At 31.2% G+C, this 11,684-nt stretch overlaps 2 protein-coding genes across 2 annotated transcripts; both read right to left on the bottom strand.

Moving 5' to 3' along the window:
- Nucleotides 1–349: 349 nt before the first annotated feature.
- On the bottom strand, nucleotides 350–2,847 carry LOC125825021 (GDSL lipase-like). Its single transcript, XM_049504373.1, has 5 exons — nucleotides 2,573–2,847; nucleotides 2,142–2,263; nucleotides 1,581–1,799; nucleotides 918–1,161; nucleotides 350–749 (listed from the first exon to the last, which is right to left on the bottom strand). Exons 1-5 carry the CDS (start codon nucleotides 2,823–2,825, stop codon nucleotides 508–510), a joined length of 1,080 nt encoding a protein of 359 aa, XP_049360330.1. The 5' UTR covers nucleotides 2,826–2,847; the 3' UTR covers nucleotides 350–507.
- Nucleotides 2,848–9,820: 6,973 nt separating this feature from the next.
- LOC125824978 (GDSL esterase/lipase 1-like) lies at nucleotides 9,821–11,424 on the bottom strand. Its single transcript, XM_049504323.1, has 5 exons — nucleotides 11,176–11,424; nucleotides 10,986–11,108; nucleotides 10,698–10,916; nucleotides 10,253–10,517; nucleotides 9,821–10,155 (listed from the first exon to the last, which is right to left on the bottom strand). Exons 1-5 carry the CDS (start codon nucleotides 11,422–11,424, stop codon nucleotides 9,821–9,823), a joined length of 1,191 nt encoding a protein of 396 aa, XP_049360280.1.
- Between the last annotated feature and the right edge of the window lie 260 nt (nucleotides 11,425–11,684).

The raw sequence follows: 11,684 nt of genomic DNA on the forward strand, positions 1-11,684 counted from the left end.
TAGCCATGACTTCTCCTATGACACAAAGGGGTGAACCATTCCATCAAATCCTTGAGAAGGGGCCCATCTCGTATTTGATGGTCGGCATGGTAATAGGCTTTGTTTCTACAAGGCAAAAAATGGAACAAAAATATCATTCGATTTGTTGAAACTCTAAAAAAGATATAAGAAAGGTTCCTTCATTGAGTGACAATTGGGCAACTTATGGGAAGTTACCATCGAATAATGCACCTACACGTTTTCATCGAGAGCCAAAGGGATTAATTATGATTACCATCTCTAGTCACATTCTACTTTTCAAGGTCCAATGATGAAGGTGCAAAGGATGACTGCAGAGAAACAAAGGTGATTATAGAAGAACAAAGACAAAGAGGGGGAGTTTTATTAATCTCAATATGACCTTCCTAATCAGAAGGACATTCTTTTTAGCATCAAGTTTCACATACTTTTCTTCTACTTTCCTTTAATATGGAATAACAGAACAGTTTCAGCAATGCCACCATCATGTTATGTTGAAAGTTCAAAAAAAGATTTAAGGTTGTAAGGTGCAACGATGTCTGGAGTTCCATTCCACATTACTTCGGCATATTGTTTGGAGGCCAGCTCAGAGGGATGAAAAGAGTCGAAAAACAAGTAATCTTTCACGTTTTTACATAACTTGTACTTTTTTACTTGTCTCTTGCCTCCACAACTATAAATCCCTCGTAATGGACCAGCCCCACAACAAGCCGTCTTTGATGTCTTAAAACCTAAACAAAGCAAAATTGTAAGTAAATTAAGACTATAAAGAGACTATTCCATATTACTATAAAGAAACAACCTATAGTACTCATTGCCACATTAGCTATGTTAACAAAAATCAAGAATGCTCGAACATAAAGAGACTAGACGTTGAGTTTGATGAGAAAAGAACATACCATATTTTGTTGGATTATCAACGCTATCTGAAAATACTTTGAACAAGTTGAATAATGTGTACTTAAATCCAGGCAATTGCTTCTCCAGTTGTTTGAGTGTATTTGGAAGAGCCGAATTATGCATTTTTACCAAGTTTGTGATCTTCCCTATGGAATTGCCATTGAGAGCTATAGTATTAGGGAGACGACCTATTGGAACCATATTAAGCATGCCAAATTTTCTCCCTCCTTCCTTGTAAATTCCCTGTTCCATTAGTTTAAGAAAGCACAAAGAATTAGTCTAGCTACTCTCTAGACTAAACACAACATAGAACATGAAAAAAAAAACATTCAAATTCGACAAACAAAAAATTCGCAAAGCTGATGGTGTCTAGATGATCATTTTGTAAGTTTGGGTGCTCAACTGACAAAATGAAGACAAGTTGAGATGTCTACATGTGCATACTCCTTCCAAAATGGACGAGAAAAATGACAACACTCCTAACTTGTCAGATATTATACAAGTCTAAAATAAGCACTGCTCAATTTGTATTAAACACAAAATGCATGAAACTACAAACATCGTTTATTGAAGCAAATACTCCAAGTGTTAAATAGATAAAAGTGGTAAAACTAACTCCAAAGAAATACGAAAAGATTAGGTTGAATCGATAAGTTCATTACCTTCAGAACAGATGTCAAATTGCCCATAATTATCTTTAGATATTCTCTCTCAGGATATGAAGAATTTGTTGACAAAGGAGCCAAGTAATCGTTACCACCAGCACTAAAAATATATACAGCATTCGAGAGGATCTGTTTGGACTCTGTTTTCCCCACCTTCTTCTTCAACAGTTTTACGACTTTTTTGAAATAACTCAACTGTGTTTGAAGATCTATAACCTGTCAAATGGAATCAATACTTCAGAGCTACATAAACAAGTCTTAGTAATACAATCTTCCTATCAAACTAGTTACTCCCTGTTTCAATTTGTTTGTCCTACTTATCTTTTTGGTCCGTTTAAAAAAGAATCTCTTTCATTTTTTGACAATTCTTTAAGATTACAAAATTCAAAAGTATTCATTACTTTGTTAAATTTCGTGCCAAGTTAAATTCAGACAAATAGATTGAAATAGAGAGAGTATATGAAACCAATTATATCAAAGACTACCACCCTATATTGATTTTACTATCAAATTCAAACGTGATTACATCAAACTTAATTCAAAGGAATTGTTACTTACAAAACCACGATGAGTTTCGACCAAACAACCAGCACCGCCTGATGCAAAGTTTACCCCATGAACAAAATGTTGCTTGCCAATTTCAAAATACGAAGGAATCAACGGCAAATTAGCATATTCAGCTGCAAATACAACAAAATAATCAAAGTCCTATTCCTCCACAGAAAAATAATTCTTGAAGGTCCATTGCAATTAAAGTATCAAATATTCGACTCGGAGAATCTTTAAAAATCTTCTTCAGAATTATAAGCGGAGTGAAGATTTTGAGTTTATGAGTTCTAAATACAGAAAAGTACTTTACTGAGTAAGTGGATTCTTTTAATAGAAATACTAAATATTGTCAAAAACTACTCAACTCGTAACTAATACTCTAGCTCTGCCCTTGTTTCAAACATTTTTCAGATAATTCACCAAAAGGCCATAAAATTTACCGATAAAATCAGGGATGAGACGTCCATCAGAGAACCTGCCGGTAGGGTACTTGAAGAATGATTCTCCATATGGCCGCCAATTTGCTTGGTACTCAGTAGTGGTGTTGATGTAGTTATTATTTCCGGGATCGAACAATGAATCGCCGAACACGAAAAGGCCAGCTTGAGGTCTGCTAATACACAAAATTGGGTGAATAAAACATACAACCAAAATAAAGATGTAGAAGTTAAACAAGGTTGAGCTCAAAGCCATTGGAGTAGTTGAATTAACTTAAGAAAAAACAATTATATATAGTACTCCGTCTCCCTCATGGCACACTCATCCATTTATTCCGTGCTCAATTTTTTAATAATTTTTGTTAATAATTGAAAACAATTTAACTATATAATTTATCAGGAACTATATAATTAAATATCATTTTTTATTGTGAAAATAATTGAGTCGCGGGGACTGTTCCGTTTATAGTTGAAAAAATGTTTGTGGAAGATGCCATTTCTTAAAATATATCTTTCTACATTTTTCAATTCAAAGATTCCATGGCGTTATTTCAGCAGCCAAATAAGAAAGAGAGAAGATCTAGACAAAATCCGTTCACATGGAGACAAAATGAATAAAACATAAAAAAAGTCTTATCCATTCCACTGTAATCACAATATACAACAGCCGCAGTGGGGAGCCACCTCGGAGTTCATCCGAATCTCCTTCGGTAAAAAATTATATGATGTACACATGGTTAAAATAACTTTTTAGGTATATATAGTAGATATCGAACCTCCTTCGACTACTTTGTGTGTTTATTTTTTCAGATTTTAAACCCTTTATTAAAAATCTTGACTCCGCCACTGAAAACAGGTGTTAATAAATACTTTTTAATGCTTTTAACAATGTGCATAATATTTGGAAAAATTACATATCAGAATTTCTAAAATTTTCTACTTTTTTCGTTTTTTTTAATTGTCATATTATGCATTTCAAAAGTTAATTTGACTAATTTTCAAAGTTAAATTAAATCGATATTTTAAACTAAAAATCTAAATATTCAGAAATTACTATAAATTGTAATTTTCTACATATCAATATGATGAAAAAATACATTTTAAAATGTTACTCAAAGTTCTTATAAAGAAACCATGACAACTAAAAGAGGACGGAGGGAATATCATTTTAAAAAAATTATCTCTCTGACACACCCCCATTAAGTAATGTATGATGTAGCCAAAGTATGTATTCAAGAGCAATGAAAAATTTGAAATTTTTATAATTAAAAAAATATTTAAAATAAGATATAATTAACCCCTTTGAGATTTCTATACTTTTCCCATTGTTTCCCTTTTTTTTTTTTTTTGACATGGCCCATTAATTCTTTATTTGTGCTATAGTGTAATGATATTCTTGTATTAGAATGCTCTGGGACGGTTGATTTTTCGAGGGAAAATTGTATGAAATAGCAAATTATTAATTTAAATTAAATGTTATAATCATAGTTTATTTTATTTGTAATTCACAGTAAACATCTCATTTTTTTGCCATCTGATTCGGTATACAATTAGCCATTTTCGATATACAATTAGTCATTTTATACATTTCGATATAAAATGCGTTTGTGTTTATATAAAGCGAGAGAAAAATATATATACAAATACAAATACAAATACATATATTTTCGTACTATACACTTATAATTATAGAATTATAGATCTTATTATACAAATTACAATGTGTAAATAAATTTATACAAAACTGAACAATTTATATAAAATTGGATGTATCTAGCGAATTATACAAATCAAAAGCCTCATAGCAGATATAAAATTTGCTATGGAGCACAATTATGCAAACTATAGCTATAACATACAACTATGATTTTTATGTTTGCTATATGTGAAAGTTGCTCATTTTTCAAGTGGTCACTCAACTATTAATTATTATTTTTTTAAAAAATATTTTTTTTGATTGAAAATAATTAGAATAAAAAAAGTGACTTTATGAGAAATCAATCCTAAAAAGTAAAAACCACAGATTGTTTGTTGGATATGTAGGAGCTAGTTCTATATGGTGCGAGAATTCAACTTCGATTAAAATTTCATTTGATATCTCTATAGTTATGTAATTGTTTGTTGAATTTATATTACATATAATTGTTTTGAGAATAATTACAAAAACATGAGTGATTTAATTTTGGAATATTTGTGATCTTAAAAATTAACTTGGCGCCTGAAACGCCATTTGAACAAAGAGTTAGCAATGTTAGGATACTTCCTCTTAGAATCTTCTTCATAACAACTTGTCATAACATGGACTATTTATATTAATAATTTTTTCTTTTGTTTTTAGATGGACAATCAGACGAGGCGAGTAGAATTTTATTTGGATCCTCAATTATGACTTATGAGTTAGTTATAATAAATATGAGGTTGATTTAAAATAGGTCAATAGGAAGATAACATGAAATTAATTAAACACAAAATGCGCGCATGAAACTCCAAACATCATTTATTGAAGCAAATACTCCCAAGTCTTAAATATACAGAAGTGGTAAAACTAACACCAAAGAACTACAACAAAATTAGGTTGAATCAATAAGTTCATTATTTTCAGAACAGAAGTCAAATTGCCCATAATCATTTTTAGAAATAACCAATTAGGTAGTCTTGTTAGTGTCCATGAGGAACTAATATAGAATCATTATTCGAGGCTAATTAACATAAATTTAGTCTTATTTATAAAATTGTGAAATAAATTAGAGAGTGTTTTCTCTTGTATCCAATGCTTGTGTCCATCGATCATTTAGGAGGGACTATATGAACTTTTGTAACAAGTAATCAAGCTTATAATAATAACAGTTTCTTTGTCCAACAAAGCTTGTATTATTGGCTTGAAGTTCCGAATATGCATTACAGTCCTCAACAATAAAACCTTGCTGCAGGTGTGCTGGTTCCTTAGGCAGATTATTTTCTGGTATTGTGTTCTCAAATTCCAAAATACCATTTCCTTCTTGAATTTGCACCTCAACTGGATTTTAAACGACATTGATAGGATGATTGATCATCCCATAGTACTCATTCCACATTTGCGTTAGTTCAGGATCATTACATTCTAATAGAGCATTGATTTTCTATTCATCTGATGAAGACTACTCTTGAATTTGTAACACTGGTTCAACAATGTTGATAGGAGTGATAGCCTTATATTCCTGATCCATCCGCGGCTCAACAGAATTTACCCCTGAAATCACCTCTGTATCCAACTTCTGTTCATCAGGTTATGTTGAAAGTTTAAAAAAGGATTTTAGGTTGTAAGGTGCCACAACGTCTGGTGTTCCATTCCACAGTAATTCTGTGTATTTTTGGTAGGCTTGCTCAGAGGGATAAGAAGAGTAAAAAACAAAGTAATCTTTCACATTCTTACATAACTCGTACTCTTTTACCTCCCTCTTCTCTCCACAACTAAGATGCCCTCGAAATGGACCCGTTCCACAACAAGCCGTCTCTGATATCTTAAAACCTAAACAAAACGGAACAATTTCCTCAACGATTTTCGTGCGTGTTTTCTCTCTAATAGACTTTTTAAATTTGATTTTCTATGAATTTCTAATTATCATAAGTATATATATTTTTTGGGCTCAAATAATTAGTCATTCGTTATTGTCCTTCGTCTCAATAATATGAAACCTCTCAACAATTTCCGTTCTTTTATGAGGTCCCATTGAAATAGGTTGGCCAAAGCCTTTCCACCACCCCCACCCCACCCCGTCCAGAAAAGATAACAAAAGATTAACTTTTTCTTAATTTTATGTGAACAATCGTATCTTAGATCGAAAGATTTTTCGTGCTATATACCTTCTATGGCTTCACACTCTTGGGGTGTTTACAAATATAGTCTGTGGCGTTGCTTCTGCAAGCTGGCCCAATACATTGTATCAAACACAACCTTGTATAATAAATAGTGAATGTAGGAGAGTGAACATACCCTAGACTTGTTGGAAGTTTGTTAATTACTAATCCAAGTTCAAAATTTATAATTAGTTGCTTAAAAGTAATTAATTTAAAGCATTAAGTGAAATATTGTGACTTTTTTCATAGTTCAAAATAAATGATATCTCTAAAGGAACGGACAATCAATCACAAATCTTTCTCCAATTGCATATGCAATATGAAAATGTACATTGCATGTTTCAACAAAAGATTTACTCTTTATAAATAATCAAACACAAGAAAAGAAATAACAGTAGATATCAAACTCCTAGTGCATCAAGTTTCACATTTCTCTCTTTTTTCTTTACAAGTATATGGACACGTGCGTTGCACGTGTATTTCATAACGATGAATATGAACTATTAAAAAATCACATAATTTCTTTTAAAATAGTATGTCAGTTACAATAAAAATATGAAAAGTAAAATGATAAATGTTTGTAGTGTATAGTTAATTCATAGAAGAATTTTTTTTGCATTTAGTCCTTCCCTTATTATAATTTTGATAGATAAATTTTACATTTGTTTTAAAAGACAAAATAAAGTAGCAAAAACAAACATAGAGGCACACTACATTAATTAGTAAAAGATGAAATTCTCCTTCTCATTAAGTAGAATGTAATTAAGTAATTCAAATTTATAAATAAGGAAACTTAATTAGAAGGAAATAACTAAAGAATTAAAGTGCAACGATTGGTATTTAAATTCTACCATTATATAATTAAAATATTAATATTTAATTAAATAAATCAGATTTTAATTTAGTGGAGAGCCAAAATGACAATATTAATATTTTTACAATTAAAAGTTTGTTAAAATATATTTTACATTTTTTTGTTAAAAATATAATAGGAGCAATATTTGGTGGTTAAAAGATCTTCTAACTTCTTAAGCATTTTGGTGTATCATTTTTTTGACTTTGGGATTTGGATCTCATGATAATTTTAATGAAAATTGTCTAAAAAATATAGATTTTATCCACAAGCACAAGTAAGAATAATTATTTACAAATATTTAAAATTTAAGGTGCAAAAAATGTAATTATTAATAATTTGAAATTAGAATATCTTGTAGGCATTAATTGTCTGTTTTTACATGCCTTATACACTGTTTTTATGATTCTATTTGTTTTATTTTCTATAGCAAAAAATACAACATTCAATCAAATACATTCTTAAAATGAAATTACAAGTACAAAGAAAAAATATCATATATAGGAGCAAGTTTAGCATAAGGCTATCAACAAAAATAGAAAAATACTAAGACAATCTTTTTCCTGCTTTTTATTGATAATGCAAATTAAAGCAAAGCTATAGTAATAAACATTCAACCTTTGACCATAAAAAAAGAGTTAAAAGTTTTGGAAGACAAGTTAACGGAAGTGACATTCATGATTCAATTACATAAATGGAGGGGTCTTATCATAGTTCTAATCTCGGCAAATAAGTAAAAAAATAAATACATTAAGCTCCGATATTCTAGTAATTGAAGTGTTATTCATCCCTAACATTATGCCTTGTAATCTTGACACAAATCCTCATCTTGAAATTTTCTTCACTGGATTAAAGCTTCTCTAGTCTGCCACACACAAAAATTGTATCACATATAAATCTTTCTATGAAAGTACTATTGAAAGACTTGTATTTATAGGAAAAAATATAGCTTTGAAATATGAAGATTCAGTTACAAAGTTGAAAGGTTAAGTACTACAAAAATTAAAGACAAATATTAATTAAGAATATAAATTAATTTGAAAGATGAAACACATACCTGTAAAGGGATAGCTGTTATTTTTATTTTTTTTACTATTTAATTTACTCACATTTTTACCAATTAAAAATATTATATTCTATTATTTACTATTTAATTAATTAAATATTTTAATAACATTTGGATTTAGCATAAGGGTAAAATGATAATTCAATTTTTTTACCTTGAAATTTTCTTCACTTGATTAAAGCTTCTCTAGTCTTACACACACAAAATTTGTATCACATATAAATCTTTCTATGAAAATACTAATTGAAAGATTTGTATGTATAGGAAAAAATATGGGAAAATTACGCGATTAAGCAAACTTATACTACTTAATTACTCATCATAGCTATAGTTTGCTATAATTACCACTCACGACTAACATTATACATTAATTACGCGGGCTGACTTCGAGTTTGTATAATTAGTCATGTTTGTATATGTATAATTCGTCAGAATATACAAATACATATGTATAATATACAATTATTTAACCTATATACATATACAATTCACCTCTCTCCCACTCTCTGCCCTCTCTCGCTCGCCTCTCTCCTCTCTCTCCCAATCTCGCTTGCTACATATACAATTGCATATGTATAATATACAATTATCTAACATATATGCATATACAAATCACCTCTCTCTCCCTCTCTGCCCTCTCTCTCTCGCCTCTCTCCTCTCTCTCCCAATCTCGCTCGCCTCTCTTCTCCCTCTCCCAATCTCGCTCGCCTCTCTCCTCCCTCTCCCAATCTCTCTTGCCATATATACAAATATATATGTATAATATACAATTATCTAACCTATATACATATACAATTCACCTTTCTCCACTCTTTGCCCCCTCTCTCTCGCCTCTCTCCTCCCTCTCCCAATCTCGCTCGCCTCTCTCCTCCCTCTCCCAATCTCTCTTGCCATATATACAAATATATATGTATAATATACAATTATCTAACCTATATACATATACAATTCACCTTTCTCCACTCTTTGCCCCCTCTCTCTCGCCTCTCTCCTCCCTCTCCCAATCTCGCTCGCCTCTCTCCTCCCTCTCCCAATCTCTCTTGCCATATATACAAATATATATGTATAATATACAATTATCTAACCTATATACATATACAATTCACCTTTCTCCACTCTTTGCCCCCTCTCTCTCGCCTCTCTCCTCTCTCTCCCAGTCTCACTCGCCTCTCTCCTCCATATAACATGTAGCTACGAATTATAATTATCAAACTATAGCTATGGAGAGTAATTAGACTATTTTTGAGTGGCTATATGTGAAAGTTCCCCAAAAAATATAGCTTTGGAATATGAAGATTCACTTACAAAGTTGAAAGGTCAAGTATTACAACAAATTAAAGACAAATATTAATTAAAAACATAAATTAATTTGAAAGATGAAACACATACATGTATCTATTTAAAGGGACAACTTTTATTTTTAATTTACTCACATGTATACCAACTAAAAATATTATAGAAATTCTACTATTCACTGTTTAATTAATTAAATATTCTAATAACATTTGGATTTAGCATAAAGGTAAAATGGTAATTCAACTTTTTTACTTTGGAGCTTTCCACTTATAATAATAGATGATGATAATGATGATGTTGAAAGTTTAAAAAAGGATTCTAGGTTGTAAGGTGCTACAACATCTGGAGTTCCATTCCACAGTAGTTTTGTGTATTGTTGGTAGGCCAGCTCAGTGGGATGAAAAGAATCGAAAAACAAGTAATCTTTCACATTTTCACATAACTTGTACTCTTTTACCCGCCTCATCCCTCCACAACTAAGAATCCCTCGAAATGGACCCGTTCCACAACAAGCCGTCTCTGATATCTTAAAACCTAAACAAAGCAGAACACAATCAAATCATTGGTGCATAATATATAATCAAATAACCTTAGAAATACTTGATTTTGAGTTTGAAGAGATAGAAGATACCGTATTTTGTTGGATTATGAATACTATCTGCAAATACTTTGAAGAAGTTGAATATTGTATACTTAAATCCAGGCAATTGCTTCTCTAGTTGTTTGAACATTCTTGGGAGAGCTGAATTAAACATTTTCGCCTTGTTTGTGGCCTTCTCCATGCAACTTCCATTTTTAACTCCTTTTTGAAGGTTGAGAGCCCTCATAGAAGGGAGACAACCTAATGGACCCAAATTAAACATCACAAACTTTCTCCCTCCTTGTTTATAAACTCCCTGTTGCATCCATTCATTTAAACGCGAGTTAATCACTTGTACGTCCATTTATTAATTCAATTCAATTTGATATGCAAGTTAGGCTCTAAATTGACATATCAGAAATTTTGTCAAAATATTCTCTTTTAATACCATCAAACTTGTCTATAACATCAATAGAAGAAGATCAATATTAATTACCTTTAAAACAGAAGTCAAATTTCCCATAACCATGTGTAGATATTCTGTATCGGAATATGGAGAAGTCAAATTTGCTAATAAAGGGAAAAGGAAATCATTATTGGCAGTGCTAAAAATATATACAGCATTGGAGAGGATCTGTTTCGACTCTGTTTCACCCACTTTCTTCTGCAACAGTTTTCCCACATTTTGGAATAATTTCAACTGACTTTTTAGAATCTGTCAAATGGAAACCAACATTTAAAATTCAAACAAGAATTACAATAAAGGAAATATATTGTGGCTTACAATGGCACGACTAGTTTCAGCCAAAATACCAGAACTGCCTGATGCAAAGTTTACTCCATGAACCAAATGTTTCTTCCCAATTTCAAAATACGGCGGAATAAATGGCAAATTAGCATATTCAGCCATAAATAATGTTTGAGTCAGCTTGCTTATAAGTTGATTATTTTCAAAGAACGCAAATAAATTTACCGATAAAATCAGGAATCAGGCGTCCATTAGACGCCCTGCCAGTAGGGTGCTTAAAGAATGATTCTCCATAAGGAAAGTAATTACTTCCCCGCAAGTCAGCAGTGGTGTTGATGTACTTATTATTTCCAGAATCGAAAATCGAATCACCGAACACAAAAAGGGCAGCTTGATGAGGTCTTTCATGGCACACAATTGGTGTGGCAAAATGTGTAACCAAAACAAAGATGCACAAACTTGACATCAAAGCCATTAGATTATTACAAGTTTGGTTTATATTTGCATAGAACTGGAAATATGTTTATATAGTACTAAAGGTCTGCAAAATGATATTTTTTTTAAAAACGTCTCTGCATCCACTATCGACTCGACGTGAAGACAAAGTTTGTTTTCAATGTCAACTGAGTTATGAAAGAAATCAGATATTCACATTAATACTAATTTATACTCCCTCAGTTTAAGACGGGGTTTAAAAAATAAATATTTTATTTTTTAGAATTTGTGTTTTAGTAC

This window comes from Solanum verrucosum, unplaced genomic scaffold (genome assembly GCF_900185275.1).
Source record: "Solanum verrucosum unplaced genomic scaffold, falcon-dt-bn FXZP01000086.1, whole genome shotgun sequence".
Lineage (NCBI taxonomy): Eukaryota > Viridiplantae > Streptophyta > Magnoliopsida > Solanales > Solanaceae > Solanum > Solanum verrucosum.

Bases quoted from the DNA above. Each gene is read 5' to 3' on its own strand.
- LOC125825021 (XM_049504373.1), bottom strand. From the start codon at position 2,825: ATGGCTTTGAGCTCAACCTTGTTTAACTTCTACATCTTTATTTTGGTT. The intron at 2,264-2,572 runs GTAAATTTTATG...TTGTATTTGCAG, and splicing joins TCTCATCCCTGATTTTATCG to CTGAATATGCTAATTTGCCG. The intron at 750-917 runs GTATGTTCTTTT...TGCTTTGTTTAG, and splicing joins TGATAATCCAACAAAATATG to GTTTTAAGACATCAAAGACG.
- LOC125824978 (XM_049504323.1), bottom strand. From the start codon at position 11,424: ATGGCTTTGATGTCAAGTTTGTGCATCTTTGTTTTGGTTACACATTTT. The intron at 10,518-10,697 runs GTAATTAATATT...TGGATGCAACAG, and splicing joins ATTTGACTTCTGTTTTAAAG to GGAGTTTATAAACAAGGAGG. The intron at 10,156-10,252 runs GTATCTTCTATC...TGCTTTGTTTAG, and splicing joins TCATAATCCAACAAAATACG to GTTTTAAGATATCAGAGACG.